This window comes from Nyctereutes procyonoides, unplaced genomic scaffold, assembly GCF_905146905.1.
Source record: "Nyctereutes procyonoides isolate TBG_1078 unplaced genomic scaffold, NYPRO_anot_genome, whole genome shotgun sequence".
NCBI lineage: Eukaryota > Metazoa > Chordata > Mammalia > Carnivora > Canidae > Nyctereutes > Nyctereutes procyonoides.
This window is the reverse complement of record NW_026575142.1, coordinates 49878622-49898004: the sequence shown is the minus strand read 5'-3', so window position 1 is coordinate 49898004 and position 19383 is coordinate 49878622. Positions and strand designations below refer to the sequence as shown.

At 45.1% G+C, this 19383-nt stretch overlaps 1 protein-coding gene across 1 annotated transcript in view; it reads left to right on the top strand.

Annotated features, from left to right (window-relative positions):
* Nucleotides 1-548: 548 nt before the first annotated feature.
* ETV5 (ETS variant transcription factor 5) overlaps nucleotides 549-19383 on the top strand; it is a 57974-nt gene continuing 39139 nt past the window's right edge. Inside the window, exons 1-5 of the mRNA XM_055308387.1 lie at nucleotides 549-704; nucleotides 3880-3998; nucleotides 4134-4221; nucleotides 4354-4401; nucleotides 4495-4545. Of these exons, the coding sequence (XP_055164362.1) occupies nucleotides 3954-3998; nucleotides 4134-4221; nucleotides 4354-4401; nucleotides 4495-4545 (232 nt within the window). The 5' untranslated portion in view covers nucleotides 549-704; nucleotides 3880-3953. The remainder of the gene's footprint in view (nucleotides 705-3879; nucleotides 3999-4133; nucleotides 4222-4353; nucleotides 4402-4494; nucleotides 4546-19383) is intronic.

The window sequence follows — 19383 nt, the reverse complement described above, 5'->3', positions numbered from 1 at the left end:
GCTGCGAACGTCTGGCGCCCAGCGGCCCATCCAGGCGGTGGCGTTACCCGGGCGGGGGGTGAGGGGGTGGGGGGGGGAGAAGTAGGGGTGAGTGGGGACGGGGGGAGAGCCTTGCCTCGGCGAAAAGTTGGGAGAGCTGCGAGGAGGGAAGTAAACGCGACACTTCGCGGCTTCGGCCCCTTTAAGTGCTTCACTGACTCAGCTAAGCTTCCCCCTCAGGTCGCGTTTTTTATGAATGAAAAACGTCCTTACATTCATTATATAAACAAGCCTGTGCTGATTGGACAAAGGCCCCCGGTGCATAAATTATGTAAAACAGACCCCTGAGGGGGCGGGGAGGGGCGCGGTGTTGACCAATGGGGGCTGGAGTTGGTGGGGCGGCTTGGCTGGATTTGCCCGCAGACAGGGTAAACAAGGCGTGATGGACAGGCGCAGGAGCGGCCTCCGGCCAATGAGAACCAGACTGAGCTAGGCCCGCCGGCCAATGGCGGCGGGCGGAGCAGCAGGCCCCGGGGGGCCGGGCCAGCGCTCCAGCCTGGTTGGCAGCTGCGGCGCAGAGTCCAGCCGCTGGTGCGCGGAGCGGTTCAGCGTCCCCGGAGCGGTTCGGCCCAGCCATTCGCCCAGGCGCCCAGGCCCGGTGCGCGCGTGCGTGAGCGCGCCTGCGCCCCGGGGCCGCTGCAACGGGAGGAGAGCGGCTGCCTCAGGTGAGGGGGCGTCGAGGAAGCAGGGGGGCCTCGGAGGGGGTGTCCAGGGACGGGACCGAAGGGCCCAGCCGGCGAGAGTTCACTGGCTGATTCAGAATCCTCAAAGTCTGGGTGCACTTTCTATCTGGACTGAGCGCCCCCCCCCCCCGGGCCGGCCGCCCCATCCTCTCCCGTGGCCCAGCCCGGCCCGGCCCCGGTTCGGTTCGTGGGAGGCGTAGGGAGGGGGTGGCTAACGGTTCGGGAGCGCTCCAAGAGCGGGTTTCCGCACGTCGCGGGGAGGCGCGCCCGGGCGCGGGGTGCGGGGGCTCTCGGGTGGAGATGGGGGGGGGGGCTCGGAGTTGCGGGGCTTTGCAATCTCCGGAGGTCTGAGAGCCCGGAGGAGACTTGGAGGCTCGCGAGAAGAGACGCCCGGCGGAGCTTTGCAGTGGGGAGGAGGGGGCGGGAAGCAGCTTGAAGGGAAATATTTGAGAGGTGATGCCCCCCAAAGCACCAGGAGGGGTTAAGTGACACAGGCATGTGCAGCCTGAGGGGTTGGGGCTTGGCCAGGAACTTACGCAGGCCTTGCAAGTTTCAGATTGTGGCAAGTGGACACTCAGTCCCCCAACTCCCACCCCCAGCAGCCCGAGGGCGTCAGGCTGCATCGCGGTTCTCGAGAAATCGGGGAGCATCAGAGCAGCGGCCTGGGGATAGTGGAGGAGAAAACGGGTGCGGGGGGTGCGGGGATGGATAGATGCTTCTCGCTGGGTTAGGGATCTGTCTGCATTTGCAGAGGAGAGGAGACCCCCGGAGGGAACCGAACTCCCGGTTGAGGAGGGGTGCCAAGGAGAGATGTTTGGAGGTTTGGGGGGCGCGGGGCTTCGGGGGCGGTTGATAGCGCCGGGCGCCGCGGCTCGGTTTTATGAATGTGGATGACTTTATGAATGAAGCGGGTTTCTTTCGTTGGCTCGCGGCTCCCTGCAGCTTTTTTTTTTTTTTTTTCCTCCTTTCCCTTTTTTGTGAATGAAGCATTGAGCTTTCTTCCGAAATCGCTGGGGTGAGGGGCCTGCGTCGGAGGCTGGGCGTGCGTTGGGTGTGGGGGCGGGGGCGCATCTGAAGGAGTTTTCATGAATGGGGAAGGCTGGGAATTGGGTGGAAGCGTGTCTTGTTTTGTGAATGGGGCCCAGCGCGAGGGATCCAGTTACAGCCTTTACCTGCTGCGGCGGCCGCGGCTCGCTCTCCCATTCATAAAACCAGGCCCGCTGCGCGCCGCGGGGGAGGGGCCTCGATCGCGCCGCTGCGCCGCGTGAAAGTTTTCCTGGGGGCACCGGGAAGGGGGGACCACAAAGGAAGTGGCTTAAACTCCCTTAAGGCTTAAAAAAAAAAAAAAAAGCAACCAACCCTATACTTTGAACAAGATTTTCCTAGCCCTTGAACTCTGAGTGAGAGCTTGCTTTAAAAAAAATCCTCGATGCCTCTTTCGGGTTCGCTGATGGCAAAGCTTCTGTCTTTCATTTTTAAAAAGGTTTTTTTTTTTTTTTTTTTTTTTTTTTTTTTTGCTCCTCGTGGTGAAGCGTGTCGCAACATAGTTCATCGTGAGGCTCTGAAATAGGTCTCCCGCCGAGCTCTTCGCCGTGCTCCCCTTCCCTCCTAGACACTGATGGAATTTCTGAGGTCACGATTTAATCTGACAGATGGGGAAGGTTAGAGAGGACGCATTTTCGTGTCCCTCCACTCACTGCGGATGCTTCTCAGGTTGTGTAGACGGGGTTGGTGGCATTTGAGAAAGAGGCTTTATTCGGAGTTTAGCGCTTTTTGGAAGGCTTGCAGGCAAGCTAGCCGGAGTGTTTTTCTAGGAAATTATGGACTGTGCAGTTTACTTCTCGCCCCCTTTCTCTTTGACTTTGAAAATTCCTGACTCCTTGGGCCAGAGTGCTGAGAGGAGGTTGGCGGTGAAGGGTTCTCTTGTATCCTCCTTACTTAAGAAAATTTAATATTGTCCACAAAGTGCAAAACAAGCTGCACGGAATTGCCCACTGAGAAGAAGTTCCCTATTTAAAATTTGTATAGGAGGTAAACAAAAGCATTATCCTTAGGCATTTTGCTCTGTTTAGAGCTGGGGTAAATGAAATTACTGTTTTCTCTATTCTGCTGATTTCACTGCATTTCTATTTGGAGAATGAAACAAAGGGTTCGGGAAGATGGTAGTACCTTCCTAAAATTGTTACTTTATTCCTCCCGAATTAGAAAAAGTCCCCTCCTTTCCATTTTGACCCTCAACCTATCTTCCCAGCCCCAAGACTTGACAGCGCCCAAACAAGTTTAATTTTATCTTTTGGCAAGTTTGGGGGGAAATTGGCTTCACTATAAGAAACAAACTGAATTTTCTTTACAGCAAAAAAAAAAAAAATCTTTTGCTTTTAATGCTTTTAAGGTCTGTGGTAGGGATACATTTAAAATAAGTGTGGTGGAATTTGGTTTCCTTAATCCATTACTTTTCACAGCTATTTTATTTATTTTAGAAGTTGATATCACAGATATCTCTGTTAGGTTGCCATAGGAATGTTTGTGACTTTACAGACACTACATCTGTTTGGACAGAAGAATTAGGTTTTAAAAGAGTGTTGTGTGAAAATAAGTATATCTCTGATCGATATATTCCTGGGACTATATATAGTATCTTACCACTGACCTACAAACCACTTTTAGAAACACTATGTATGTCAGTTTCTTAATTGCCAATAATTTGGAATGCTTAAACCCATTTTCTCTACTTCCTGTCACTGTACTGTCAAAAATTAAATTATCTCTTGAAAGAAAAAAAGAAAGACCTAACTTTACAAATGCCCTGGAGAATCTTGTATTGGAGAGAATCTTGAAATCATCCTCTTATAATGAAAATAAGGGGCTTTGTTTTTTGTTTTTATAGGGAACAGATAGTAGCAAATTTAGGATGTTCATGATAAGAAAGAGAGGGAAGCATAGCTGGTAAATGGATTTGACACTAAGTACACTAGGAACTTTTGATGCCCTTAATCAAGCACACCTTTAGCCTGTAAAGCTTACACCCTGAGTGGGCTTTAAGTACTTCGGGAAAAGGTAGTGATTTTGCACAGGCCCTAAAGAAAGAGCAGTAAAAATTACTTCCTTTCTCTTCTTCCCCACCCCTCAGTTAAAATCTCCCAAATTCATATTGCAGGAGGACCCCTTTCCCCCCAGAAATTACTCAATGCTGAAACCTTTCAAAGTGATATTCGAGGCGTTGGAAGCACCATGGATGGGTTTTATGATCAGCAAGTCCCTTTTATGGTCCCAGGGGTAAGTTTATGTGGCTTTGGTTTGTTTTGTTCTCCCTCTTCGAATATTAGTCTCCTCCTTATTGGCTGAGTGGCACAGCCCCCTTTTGACCTGTGTGTTTCCCTTGAGCCTTCACTGTCTCTTGGCCTCTTGCAGAAATCTCGATCAGAGGATTGTCGAGGGCGGCCTGTGATTGACAGAAAGAGAAAGTTTTTGGACACAGATCTGGCCCATGATTCTGAAGGTAGTGAAGCTTTCCCTTTGCTCTGTGGCTTCTTCAAATGGCGCCCCTGTGAGAGCAGCACGGAGACTTTGTCCTCCCTGCCCTCCTGGGCACAGGAGTTCTCATTCTGGTGTCTTCTGTTTTCAATTCCAGAGTTGTTTCAGGATCTCAGTCAACTTCAAGAGGCTTGGTTAGCTGAAGGCAAGTTTCTTGGCTGTCCGATTTTCCATATCAAACATTTTGCTGTGCTCTTGAATAAAACGTAAAGGTCTAAAATAAAAATCTCTTTTCCAGCACAAGTTCCTGATGATGAACAGTTTGTCCCAGATTTCCAGTCTGATAACTGTAAGTACCTTTCTGGTGGTGGCACATTTGTTCTGAAAATGTTTGGTCTGGGCACATCCATGTCTGGAAGACTCTTTTCAGCCGTCGCCAGCCTTTTTGGACATGGAGTGCGTTTCATTTCTTTTAATAATTCAAAGTTAACCCTCAAAACTTTTGTTTCATTCCTTATTGGAGTTATTTCTAAAATGCTTTTATTCTATGGCAGGTAAGATTTCCTGAACATAATTTCATCCTAAATTTCTTTTTGCCTAAGAATACTGCAAGGCTTCAAGCTCAAAATTATAAAAACAGTTTACATTATATATGTAAGATGTTCGACTTAACATCCTCTAACCAGACTTTATTTTGCAGTGTTTTGTTTGTTTTATAAATTAAGTCCTTGATGCAGATCATGAGTCTGACACTTTTTTCTCTTTTAAAGGTGCAGAAAATAGTTAATGGACGATTCCAGTTAATTGTGGCTTCACCCAACATGTTGTCAATTTTGTGTCTACTTCTGGGTTGACACTGGGTGATCACAGTGTGACCTGATTTACTCTTGTGTTTTGCATAGTTGTCAGGACTTTATCTTTCAGAGAGGAGTAAAAACTTTTTCTTCAAATGGTCATTAAGTGCGCGTATCATTGAGATAATAAATGCAGTGGGGAAACTCAAAAGATGGCTCTCGAGGCTGGCAAGGGCATGGTTAGCTTTGCACTGATCTTTCCGGGCTGTCCTCAACAGGTTTGGGAGCTTTTATGGTCCAGGCAGAGCTATCAAGGACAAAGCCGGCTGATGAAATGTGAGCAGCACAGGGCAGCTCTAGAGAGCATTAGTCACTGGCGAGTGAGCAGGTTTAAGAGAGGCCTGGAGAAAATGCTGCCTCTCTTGAGAGTTGCATCATAGAGAAATTCATGTCTCTTAGTCATAGTTTATAATAGCAAGCACCTGAGCCAGGCAAAGATTCGATTTCTCATCTTGCAGCAACAAATTCTTCCCAGCTTTGTTTTATCGTGTGTGTGTGTGTGTGTGTGTGTGTGTGTGTGTGTGTGTGTGTATGTGAGGGGGGGGGGACGCCATAGGAGAGAGAGGGTATCTTTGTATCTAAGTAAAAGCTGGCTGTTTTAAGCATTAGATGAAAGACCAGAGGTACCAGCAAAATATTCTTTAATGATAGACCTCCTATTCAAGGCACAATGCCATGAAATTTAAAAGGGAATAAACTGTAACCCACAGATGTATAGTTACCTTAGTGTTGCCACAGCTTGCTGTAGTTGTTTTCTATAGGAAAGTAAATGCATGTTAATTATTGCCCTTTTAATTGCTTTCAAGTGATTGGGAAGCTTGCCACTAAAAAGCTAAATAAAGATAACCCAAATATTGTGTGTGTGTGTGTGTTGCAAGATAAAAGACAGGATTTGTAACCCTACTTTGTTCTGTGTTGACAATTTGGCCCAGCCTTTCCAGTTCCTGCTCAGAGCAGCATAAACTGCAGTTTGTTTGGGAGGTGGCTTTCTTGGCAGAAGTTCTTTGAAATGCTTTTATGACACTTTTGTTTGTTTCTCTGTAACCCAAAGAGTTAAAAGGGAGTTGAGATGACTGCATTCAAATTGATTTCATGTGCTGAAGCAAAGGTATGCTCTTTAGAGAAAGATGTCAGTAAACAAGATTTATATTTGGAGAGATGTTTATCTGCAGGAATAGGCTAAAGTGAAGGAATCAATAAATGTGTTTTGGCTCCTTAGAAATAATTCCCACTCAGCCAATAGAATGTGCTAAATTCTTTAATTAAATTGCCATGCCTACCTAAAATGGAGATGCATTGAGAGAGATTTCTACTTACCAAGCGTGATGTGTTTTTTACTTTGTTTGCTTTTTGCTTTAACTTCTTAAGGTTGAGCTTTCCTGTCCTTTAAGGATAAAACAGATGGTTGAGTAGCCTCAAAGAGTGTTTTAATAATTCTTTCCCCCCTCTGACTCTTCTTTCGGGAGATAGAGGTTTAAGAAGGATAGCTTCAAATAGATCAGCTTGTCTTAGAGGTTAAGTAAGAGTACAAGTACAGAGTGGTATGTACTTGAGCCGTTCATCCTTACCATTATGTGTAACGGGTTTGGCTGCAGTTGTGAGTGACAGTGTGTAGATGCAAGGGAGCTGGCAAAGCCTGAGGCTGGACAGACTTCTCTGTGAGCACATCTCACAGCCTTGGATTGATGATCTGTTTTCACTGCAGTCACCTTCTGGAAGAGCCCATGATTATTCCAGGGGAGGGGGAGAAACTCATTCAGATTTAATAAAACCTTATGAGTTGATTTGATTCAGCCAATCAACGAACTGTAAACCAAACTTGCACTTGCCCAGTAAGGCAAACCTTTTCCCTGCAGTAGCAAAAGCGTTTGTAACAGATATTCTTCTGTGGCCTGCCACACTGATCTTCCTGCCCTTTTATTTATTTTTTTTTCTTCCTGCCCTTTTAGTGATGATTTGATTGTTGTGTGTGTGTGTGTGTGTGTGTGTGTGTGCGCGCACGCGCAAGTGAGGTGGGGGGCAGAGTCAGAGTCTGTGTTTATGAGAGAAAAAGAAAAGTAATGTGGGTAATTTTTTTTTTTTTAGAATGTCAGTTTTGAGGATTATGGCTTACTTTTTTCAGTAAGTGCTATGAGCTCAGCTTCTAAAGAGATTATGTTTTGTCAGTTTTCCAGATTTGGGTTCCCATCCATAGTCTTCTAAGTGTGATTTGAATAAATGAAACCATTGTTCTTGTAAGTCCTACAGAAATGCTCTGCTTACTTCTAGCTGTATAGACTTTCCCTTACCTCACAAATACAGACGTTAGTAAAGTATCCTCCCCCCCCCCCCTGGAAATTCTTAAAGGTCAAATTCAGTGGAACAGAAAGTGCAACCTGTAGACCATAGGGGATCTACCAGTTGGACCCATTGTTCCCTGGTCCTGAGAAGTAACCTTGAAGATCCCAGATGGTTCAAGCTGCAAGTCCCTTGTAGAGATAGTCTTGCCCAACCCCTTCATTTTATAGAGGGGATAATATATGGTCCAGATCACTGGAGCTACTGACTGGTGGGTTGGAGCAAGTGGGAGGGGATAGGTGAAATAAGAAAAATTATAAAATATTATCTTTAAAAAACCTCTCACAAAGCTGCAGAGCCAGGTACTGGCATGTGCAAGTGTGTTCCACAGGCTCCCTCATTATTTCAAAGACCTGGAGCCAGCCCTCCAGAAAGATATAGGGAGACTGTTGGCCACCCAGTCTGACATCTCAGTGCTCTTCATTCCAGGATCCTGAGAAACTTATTAAATATCTTGGTGCTGTGAGTTTTTCCATCTAGGATTTGGAAGAGACCTATAAAACAAAGTTATAAAACTGACATCTTTCCTATAAGACATACTGGTGTGCATATAGATGAAAACTGTGTGTGTGTGTGTGTGTGTGTGTGTGTGATCTTGAATAATATAAATGTGTGTGTAGCTAAATATGTGTATTAACATACAAACCTGGAACCTACAAACCTGGAAATCTGGGTCAGTGGTTAGATGTGTCACACTTTTACTATACATTTTCATAGACTTAACTATAAATCAAAATGGTGGCTAAGATTGGAACTCAAAATGCTCTAGATCTGGGAAGGCAGAGCTTACATTAATTTTTTCTGGATAGACTGGGCACTTAACAGTTTTACTAGACTTTAGTATACATAAATAGTATTTTTTTAAATGCAGATTTCAGATTAATTTTTTAATCTCATTTGTGATATTGTGAATATTTACCTGTCAGCATCTTGAATAACAAAACTATTTTACACTGAGAAAAAAGCATGATAAAAATCTTATTTTAAAACCGTGACCTCCATAGCAAATATAATTTAGAGAACTGTTTGAAAATCCAAATGACCTTATTTTCCCCTTGAAGTGTTCTTTTTTAGATCTGTGTTTCAAAAAGAATGGACCGACTGGAGGAAGTACTAGTAATTTCCTAAGGACTGGCTAATTAACTGATAAAATCGACTTTTCATAAATACATTGTAATAGGTGGCTGGGGAAATAGAATTAACTGTTATGGCAGCCCTTGAGCCTGAAACACATTGATCTTAATCCTGTTTTAATATGAGATGATTCAACTGGACTTTTCTTTTCTTTTCTTTTTTTTAAAACTACATATGAAGTTGATAGAGTAGAGGCAGAGACCAGCCTGTAGCAAAACTCTTGTTAACTTGCCCTGTGGTCTTGGGCCATTTCTATTTGAAAAGATTGTCCCAAAGTCTTTTTGTTTGGAGGGTTAGAAAGTAACAGTAGGCACTTTGAAAGTAAGAGATTTGAGGGAGTCAGGGCTATCAGTTTGTTGAAGGCAAAAGAAGGTAGAAGGCAGAAGAGAACAGTGGATGGGAGAGGACGTTTGACTCCAGGCTACAGGGTATCTTTCAGAGTCTTTGTTAGCTAGCCCCCTAACTTACACTGGGAGAGTGCTAAGTGACTTGAAATCCTTCCTGTTTTGATAGCCTCCAAGATCCTTTGACCAGGACTCTTAAGGATCCAAGACCTGGAGTTCCCGTTTATCTAAGAGAGCCATATGTTCACACAAAATCTATTTTCTCTAACTTTAATTTGGTTAGGCTTATTAAAAACAATGAATTTCTCTCTTCCTCTTTGATGTCTTTCTGCTCTTAGCCCTCTAATAAAACCCAGTAACCTTTCCAGTCCTTTGCATTTGGCAAGAAAGACTTGGGATGGGGAATTACATGTGTGTCTGCCCCAGGCAGATCACTTATGTAGATGCCAGAGGTAACAAAAACCTGGAATCATTCAAGACTTTACCATCTATCTCGTTTTCAGCATTCTTTACTTTCATGGGATTAAAACATGGGTAGCTCTGTAAAGCTGAGGATTTGTATTATCAGCTCATTTCTACCATCTAGGAGTATCATCTTTTGAATTTCAGCCCCAGGAAAAATGTTAGTGGTAGTAGGCTTGGGTAGGGTGTGTGGTTTTCTACCAAGAGACTGTACCCTCCACATGTTTTTCGAGTTTTAATGGTGGTAAAGTACAACGAGGCTCAGAGGCTGACAGCCCCCTCTCAGGCGCATGGCTGCCCTTGAGGCAGCTTGGGCCCCATCTGTGCCCTGGCACACGGTGCTTCTCCACTTGGAATCCAAGGAGCTCAGAGTCTTGTCATGTTGCAGCTCCCAGCTCTTGGACAAGCGCCAGGCATGCTGATGCCAGTACCGGATTAGGTTGCTTTTTTAAAAATTCATTTTGTGAACTCATCAAGCTCATTTAACAGAGGCTTTGGTCGTCAGTTTCTATCATTGTCCCAGCCCTCTAAGAGGCTCAGCTTAAAGGAGGGGCAAAATACTAGGTCCATAGTGTATTTGCGGTGGGTGCTTATGAGAGAGGGAGAGAGAGAGAGAGAGAGAGAGAGAGAGAGAGAGAGAGTGTGTGTGTGTGTGTGTGTGTGTGTGTATAACCGTGATGTAAGTACTCCATTAGGCTTGGCAATGAAGTAGCAGCTCTTCTCATGGAGAAGACCCCCACAAGGCAAATAAAGAGGGCTCCCCTGCCCAGAAGGAGGAAGCATGGGGGAAAGTGGCAGCACAGGGCGCAAAGACTCCAGGAGCAGGATAAGTTAGCCACTGGTCTGCAGAGCAGCCAAGGCATTGAATGTGGGGATTCTGTGGTCAGAAACACTATAGAGAGAAATGCTCCCTGAGTCACATCTGAGTTTCACTAGTGTTGGGGCGGGGGGCGGTGGGGACAGGCAATGAGAAGAGGTAAACAGAAGATATTTGAAAATAGCCAAATCTGTTATGAAAAAAAAGGAAACAACCCAAGAGCTAATTTATCTCCTGGATTTGGTTTTCACAAAGTAGTATGCTTTTCTTGAAATAAACCCTGGCTGTCAGACTGGCTTCATCAGATCTTCTTCAGGGTAATTATTGAAGATTTGGGGGGGGGGGGGAATCTCCAAGAAACCAAACCAGTTTTTAGCCTTGTACTTTGCGTTGTCCTTGGAGTAGATTTCACCCGCCAACCCCGACATATCCATGCTCATCCCTTTTGATGTCGCATGGGCATGGTGGGGGTGGGGGGCTGGGGGAGATTATAAACCTTTCAAGCCGGATGTGAAGATGTGAAGCCGGTAGAGGAACTGTGAAGCTGTTCATAATAGGTAGCTCGCACCCTCCCCCCCTCTGCAGCCGGATAATCGAGGGGTGTCTCCAGAGACCCTCTCCCTTGGGAAGGATGCCAGGTGGCTCCCCATGTAGCTGTTGGCAGTGAATGGAAAAGCAAGGAGTCTGGAAAGGCTGACTTCCATAGAGAGGTGTCCTCTAATGCAAACCAGCTTGCCCGGGGGCAGGAGAAATACCAGGGAAGTCTTTTTCTCTTTGCTGGTAGCTACAGTTGGATTCTGAACCGGGCAGCACGGGACAGTTTTCTTTTGCCTTCCCCCGCCCTCTCCCCTTGTGCCAGAGGGCACTTGCCGACCTTCCTCGGAGCTGACTTGCACATCCTTGCAGATTTGAGCCAGGGGCTCGGCCATCCGAATGTTAGGGAGGGTGCAGAGCAGGCCGGCGCCTGCAGTGTCTGAATTTCTTACATAAACACAGCGCGCTGGGCCAGCGAGCGTCCCTGTGGCGACAGCTGGGCTCTGCTCGGTCCGCCCCGGCGAGCTGAGCTGCCGAGTCCCCCTCCGGCCTGAATGGAGCATTCCAAATTGGTTGTGAATGGAGGGCGGGGCTCCCTTGCAGACTTTTTCAATGAATAACCAGACCCTATTGTGCAGCCTGTGGAAAAACAACCAACTCAAACAACACTGGGACTGTTAGAAATATGCTTGTGATTGGCAGCTTGGAGAACCTCCAAAATTAGTTTCCTTTGGCTTCCCTGCTGCTCCCTGTTCTCCGAGCCTGGGCTTAATGAGCCTGGGCTTAATGGGGTTCCAGTTTTCTTTTAAGTGCTGGCTTTAACCCTGCAACTGCCAAGCTAATGGTCTGGGCTTCGGAGGGAGGGCTGCTACTGACCCATGAGGCCGGCCTCCTCTCTTTGTCTCCCATTTTACACTGTAGCTGTCTAAAGGGGGTGCTAATAGAAGAGGGTGGTTCAGCTTCCCCAGAGAGAGAGGTGTTGAGACTTGATCTGAGGATATTACCCTTTTATCTCCTGCTTGCTGTGGGGCTGTGGCTTTAGCTCCCATGGAAGATTCCTGCTTGCTCTTCCACTGCAAGCTCCAGCCTTGACTCCAGGCCTGAGGATCGGGTGTTTGTCTGCTGCAGCACACAGATCTCTTGCTTCTGCTTACATTTTGACTTGGGAATGACAAAGCTGTAATTTCCCTACTCCTTGGCCTTCTCTGTCCTGTTTAATTTCCCACTGTGGTCGGATACATGTCATTTTAAAATGATACTTCCCAGACTGTTATTCAGCTACGGGGGAGCCTCGCTTTGGCTGTGACCCTTCCGCCAGGCACTCCTCAGATGCTTAGCCTCCTCAGATGAACATCCCAGGAAGTACCAGAAAGAACCAGCCTCTGAGCAACCCCAAAACCAGAACGGCCTCCTCACCCCAAATGAGGTCAGGTTCTAGGGATATGCTTACCTCGGTTGCAACCATTTGAAACATTCTCCTCTGTCTTGGCCAGCAGCTCACAGACACCCCCCGCCTCCCCCAAAGGGCTGTGTGGGCTAGACCAGGGCCATGGGATAAGCACGAAAAGGACAATTAGTTAAAAAGCAAAACACAACTCAGTAGTAAGGATTCAATGCAGCTTCTCAGTGTTTTAAAGAGCTCTTCTGAATTCCTGGTCCTCATCCTCGCACCTGAAATGAGGTTGTTTGCATTTGTGTTTCACTTTAAGGTGGTTGGGTTTTTTTTCATTTTGTTCTTTTTTTTGTTTTGTTTTGTTTTTCCTGAAATATTTCCTTCTCTATAGGAAAAGACAAGGGCCTACAAGAATGTCTTCCTTTCCCTATTAAAAAAAAAAGAACAGGCCTGGGCAGATTGTCCTTTTGTGAGAGAGTTTGAAACCTCTCAGGAGGTAACCCTAGATATCAGCTGTGTAAGAGGATGCTGATATTTGTGCTTTTCCAGAAGGGACTGAGGAGGACTTCAGCTTACAGAAACACTTCTCAGCTGAGTGCCTGGAAATGCTTTGTGACTGCCTGAAAGGGCACTTAATGAGGGGTCCTTTATACTTTTTTATAGAAAAGGTAGAAGGAGGGGGGGATGTGTCTCCTTGGGAGGCTGCCCTCCCACAGTAAGGACCAGATCCTGGAATGCCTACCCCAACTGTCCTAATCTGAATCTAAATGGAGAATAATTTAGTAGGGGTAGCTACTCCGCGCCCACAGATACCTCAAGTCAGAAGATTTCTGCCCCTCAACTCTCTTTCCATTTCCTTCACTCTTCATGGAATCTTTCTGGAGGAATAAGGAAAAAGCCACATAGGGCTTTAATGTCCTCTGTATTTTGACAAATATTAAACTCACTCCCTGCTTCTCCGTTTACATTCTTGTTAAAACAGGAAACAATCTCTCTTCACTATAAGTGGCTCCAAAAGCAGAGGACCCCTGTGTTACATTTCTTTGTATCTGCGGCAGCCGTAGCAGAGTTCTGCACACAACCAGAACTTGGTGAATGTATTCTGTATGCCACATAGTCTCTCGTGTTCCCTTCCAACCTCACCTTTCAACAGCCCCCAACACCAGCTTCTAACTGCTCAGAAGCAGAGGATCTCAAAACCGGAGTTCTGAGAGTCCTTGGGATGACCTTAGAGATAAGTAGGAAAAAACTAGTTAGGACTAGTTCTCATTTTCTGATTCCTCCTTTAAACACATACACAAGCCAAGTCTTCCTAGGCTGCATTTAGACTTCATGCGGCTAATGCTATGTTTCCCAGTAAGACTACATGTGCTAGAGAATAAGTCACGGTGTAGACACCATTGACACATTTGCCGAGTTTCTGCTTTTAGGAGAAGGAGGGCCATAAATAGAGGAATGGTTCTCAGAGGAGCTGATTTCCCTAATTTCTCTGGAGTTTGGATTTTTCTCCTGTCAGATTTTAAGTTTGAAGGCAAAGATAAAATTTTCCACAGTGCTTAAGTCCTGTTTCCAGTATTAATAACACTTTTCTTTAATGCCAGTTTAGAGGAGAATCATGTAAATTGGGAATAAATTATAGGAAGGATGTTAAAGATGGTTTCGTTTGGCATTCTTTTCACCATTCAGGAAAAATGCTCTGTTTCCCCTTTTCTTGATGATGTTGTGTCCTGTGTCCTCTCCCCCCCAATCCCCGTGAGCAGCCCTTAATGGTAACTTCATGGTCTGTGGTTGACGTAAGGCCCACAGTAGAGGAAGCCATCCTGTCATGTCGACCACAAAGGCTCTCTTTAGACTTGTTTCTCGCAAGTGAAAATCAAATAAATAGTTGTCTATCATATTGGTAAAAGTTGAATATTAAAATTCTTTGAACAGCTGCCCCAGGAAAGGAATTAGTATGAATAATGCTCAGATTTTCCTTTCGGGGTAAGCAGGCCATTCAGTCACCTTTTCATCCTGCTAGTCTCTTAAGCTTGAAAGTAACCAAATGCCCCAGGTGGAAGCCAGCTCTCCAGGCTGTGTCTAAAAAGTCCCAGCCTGTGGTAGTTGAAATGGGGTGGTTCATTGAAAGCCAGAGGAACCACTTATTTTTATCTTGACTCTGCTCTGAGTCAGCTCTGTACACTCGCACAAGCCTTACACTCGACTGTCAAATGCTCTGGTTCCTCCAATCGCCCACAAATTTGGGGATGTGACACATTGATGCAACTAGGTATATTCATTCTGTACAAAATATTTTTGTGGAAGAGCCCCATAGCGGTTAAAGACACAAGCCCTACCTCAGTGTTCAGCCAGTTGCTTTCGAAGCTCCTTGTCCTCTCTTTAATTAATTTCTCACTCTTATGTTCCAAGGCCTCTGAGTTTCCATTTTCAAATTCTAAAGTAACAATCCTAAATTGTTACGGTAAATGAGTCCTTCGAAGAAAAGAAACTGCACAGATCCAAGCCATTTCAAAAATACTGAGATGTGGAGAGTGTGAACCTGAAGTGAACCTGGAACTCGTTCATCTTGGTCCAAAAAAAAAAAAAAAAAAAAAAACCAAACCACAAAAACACCTCTCTGCTACCATTGGCATTAAATTATTTCCCCGATTTGATAACAGAGGTTTTCTATTTGGAAATGACGCTGAAAGATTTGAGATTTTGTACCAAGAGCCAGGGGGAGTATTCTTGGATAGACAGTTGTGCTTTCCCACATCCACAGTTCCCCATCCTCAGAGTCTGCACATCCCTGATTCATACCCTGTGTCCAGTGTGGGCTTCTCTCGGGACACCTGGGTGGCTCAATGGTTGAGCATCTGCCTTCAGCTCAGATCGTGATCCCACGGTCCTGGGATCAAGTACTGCATCAGGCTCCCTGCAGGGAGCCTGTTTCTCCCTCTGCCTGTGTCTTTGCCTCTCTCATGAATAAATAAGTAAAATCTTAAAAAAAAAAAAAAAAAAGTAGGCTCCTGATTAACATGACCACTTCTCTCTCTTTTTTTTTAATTTTTATTTATTTATGATAGTCACACGGAGGGGAGAGAGAGAGAGAGAGAGAGAGAGGCAGAGACATAGGCAGAGGGAGAAGCAGGCTCCATACACCGGGAGCCCGATGTGGGATTCGATCCCGTGTCTCCAGGATTGCACCCTGGGCCAAAGGCAGGCGCTAAACTGCTGCACCACCCAGGGTTCCCCATGACCACTTCTCTTAAGGAGGATTCATACAAAGAATCTCTTTCCTTCTATTTTAGCCTAATTTAGAATAGAAACCTTCAAAAATCACCCTGTGTCATTATTATTAGTACTGATTGAGGTAAAGAATGGGCAAGGTCAGTATCCCAAATTCTGCTAAGCAACTGGTCCTCCTACTTGATGACCATGGGAAGACATGATCAGCCAACCTTTTATACCCTGGCAAATTTCCCCCTGAACTATAGGTCAGCCATGAGGACTCTTGCTTCTAACGCCATTATTACCCTGAGCTCTTCGTAGGGCTCACTCAACCTTTGGAGGTGGGGAGCAGCTTCCAGCCCTTTGCAACAGTAGAGGCAAATAGCCTTGAGGACCACTTTAACTCTTCCTAGCGAAAGCTGTTACCCCCACCCCCACACTGTCTCTCTTTTAGAACCTGGGTGTCATCCTTGACTTGGGTCACATTTTCTCCTCTCTGGAGGGAGAGTAAAGAGCCAAGGAAAGCTTTGAGACCCCTGGAGGCGAGGGTGCCCCCCCATATTCTGAGTGGTCAGCTTGCACAATACTATCTCCATCTGGGTTGCAGTTGTACGTTATACAGTGACCTCTCAAGCTGACTTTCATGGGCAGGATTGAATTTTTCATCTTCTGACCAATAGTATTTCAGCTGGTGATTTGATTCTGGGATACCATGTGCTAGTTCTGCCTGCCAGCTGCTGCCATGGCTGATTGCTGGGAGAGACAGTAGAAGAGGAGGGAGAGGTGGGAGGAAACTTTTGGGGGGATGTTGCAATCATTAAGCTGAGCCTAGCAGAAGCAAACTTCCAGATCATCACATTCCCCTCCCCACTACATTAAGTCACTTGATGATACAAACATTATAGTTCAAATAATATGATTCCAACAATAGAAAAATACCCCCAATAAAGCCCTTTCTTGTGAAGCACACCCCTTGTCAAGACAATCACAGAAATTTAAATCCTTTTGTAAGTATAAAACCACCATTTTTTTTCTCTTTTCCTACGTTTGCCCTTGCCAGAAGGACTTTGTTTTGGGGGTCTAACAAGCTGCAACCCAGAGGCCCCTTGAGCTGAAATGCAGATGTGATTTGGCATCTTTAAAGCTGGGTTTCTTTGTTCCTGAGTCTGTCTCGTGTCATATATTCCACATTCCAGGGAGCAGTAGAGCATAAAATGCCATAACACCAGCCCTATATGAAACAAAATTTAGAAACCCTGTACTTTCCCAGAGCCGGTGTGAGCACTGCACCATCTTGTCATTGATCCAATGGCAATCCTATATACAGCCAGCATTTCCCCAGAGAAAGCAAAGTTCTGCAAACTCAATATGTATCCATGGCACCATCTAGACCCATGTTGCTGTCAGCTCCAGTCCATAGCAGAGATTTAGGGTTATCCAGGGTAAACAGAAAATGGAAGAGAGGCTTACAGAGCTTGGCTTCATGGTTTTAACTGCTTCATGGTATCCATTCTTTTGTCTAATTTAAAACCTAGGTGGGAGAAATTCTATCAATAATTCTAATTCCTATATCCTGGGAGGAATTCTACTGCCTTTGCAGGTGGCCACATAGAGATAGTTCAGATACCACTTTTCACTAATGCTCTTTATACATTTTCAAAGTTGGGCCAGTGCTTTTTTAAGCCGCTTTTCCAACCTTTAATTTCTAACTCTTGTATCAAGGCCTCTGGGTTTCCATTTTCAGAATTCTGAAGTTGTTCTGATGTCCCTGCTAATAACCCTGTTTTCTTGGCACCCCATTTGTAAATTGAGAGTGGGCTCTCTGGAGACATACTCTCCATACCATCTTTCAAGTAAGTGCCTCTCCTTGTTGATAGGAGCTCACCAACGTGGTTCCTGAGTTTGCATCCATCCCCAAAAAGTTTCCAGCTCTTGAATTTCCAAATACTTGGTATAACCTCATCTGTCTTATGAGCAAAAAACCAGTGTCTTCTTCCCTCACCTCTTTTTCTTTAGCAAGACCTGGCTCTGGTTTCACTGGTTATTCTTTCAATCTGGTATTCCCCAGCCATGTTCATGCAAGATCATAAACGTTGAATCTCACTTTTGGATGGGTCCTTTCCAAATACCAGTATAACCCTAATCCTATTTGTTGCATCTGTCTTTACCCATAGTCCGTGTCATGATAGCAAGGTCAGAGACTTTTTTCCTTGAGCTTATTATATTACCTCAATTTCTAGCTCTAAATCATGAAAAATATAATGCGTTTGGGTTTTTTGTTGTTGTTGTTTTGGTCCACACACTAATTCCTGAAGCCTCTCTTTTGCTGACTGTAGGTTTTTCCTACTGCATAGAAGAAATCTGATTCCTGAAGCCAGATGTTCCGGGAACTAGCTTTATCAGTTCCTAATTTGGCTCTTGAGATATTTATTGTACAGAAGATAATACTGGCCATACAGGAAGGGCTTCTAGAATTGTTAATTGATGAATTCTGCTACCTCATGGTTGATTCTATATCCATGGCCTAGAAGTATACCACCAGAGTGATGATACTCAGTCCTTTGGTCCCTAACTACCAACAAGGCAAGCAGGAAAAAATAACCTGGAGTAATCAACACTATAACCCCTACCACTACCACCATGATTAACCACCAATCTAAAATCTTGAATATTGCCACTGTGCCAGTCCTAAAGACCACTTTCCCTGTACCCACTGATCCCAAATTCTATCCCAGAGAGGAAGCCTTGCTTTCTTCATGTAGGACTTTGCCCAGGACAGTTACAGCTGTTCTTTTTTTTCTTAAAGATTTTATTTATTTTATTTACTCATGGGAGACACAGAGAGAGAGAGGCAGAGACACAGGCAGAGGGAGAAGCAGGCTCCATGCAGGGAGCCCGATGTGGGACTCGATCCCGGGTCTCCAGGATCATGCCCTGGGCCAAAGGCCGCGCTAAACCACTGAGCCACCTGGGCTGCCCTACAGCTGTTCTTACAGTTTGGGATTGCAGAATGAGTCTGCCCTGAAATCTTAGTCCCGATGTGTTGTATATGCTCACATAGGTGTTGGCTATACCAGAGATTTGTCCTATTTCCTATTAGTTGTGTGAAGGGCTTCAATTCGACTCCAGAGTCCCACTGCCACTCTGGATTCCCAAAACATAAATGCACAGGGGATTCTCAAGCCAACATACTTTTAAAACACAACATACGTCTTTAGTCCATATTCCTTTCTGATCTAGCCTGGTAAGCTAGGTTGGTCCAATTTGGGCCTTCAGAAACGTGTGCCTTTTTTCCACAAGGCTCAGATCACCAAAAGCCAAGGCCATGCATTTCAAACTGCTATTCCTGGCCCTGCTCAGCCTTTATGGACGAAAGGAGTCAAACCAGCTGCTTAAAGGGAAGAGAACAAAGGAGAACCTCAAGGAAAAGGACTTTAATTCTTTTTAATTCTGCCAACCTTCACAGATTGTTGATGACTACATTGTGTCCTCTTGAGGACTCTGGGGATAAAATCTAAGGAGTTGTCCAGCTGTTCTGGTAATGTTCTAAAGCTGTTGTGCATATATATATATTTACAAGGGGTAGACATTCTCCATTTTTTCCCAAGAATGCTTTGTGATCTTGAGTTGGGCATATGTTTTAGTTTCTGTTATGTGTGTGTTAATATATATGTGGAATTACTGGTAGATTTTACTTTTGTTAATATTTTGTACTTGTGTAATTACTGTCTTTTTACCCAGGCAATGGTAAAGGCAGCCACAGGCCATAGTCATGATGATAGCAGTGGCACTTTTCATTCTGGCCTCTCTTGAGTGTTCCCTTCTCCTTTCTAATTGGACCAGGGCCAAAAAAGTATTTGAGAATCACTGACTTAGACATTGAAGTGTGACCAACATTTGTTTTTGTGTAAGTTTAGATCCTGGGGCTGTATTAGCCAAACATGGTAAAGGATAAATAGGATAGTATCCTTCCAATTTGATAATGGGCCAGGGTGGCTTTTTTCATGTGTGAATGCATGGTTTTGAAGTTCTTAGCACATCTACTTTTGACCTATTGGTCAATCATAAGACAAAGGCATATTTTTTTTCTCCAGGTGTCTCA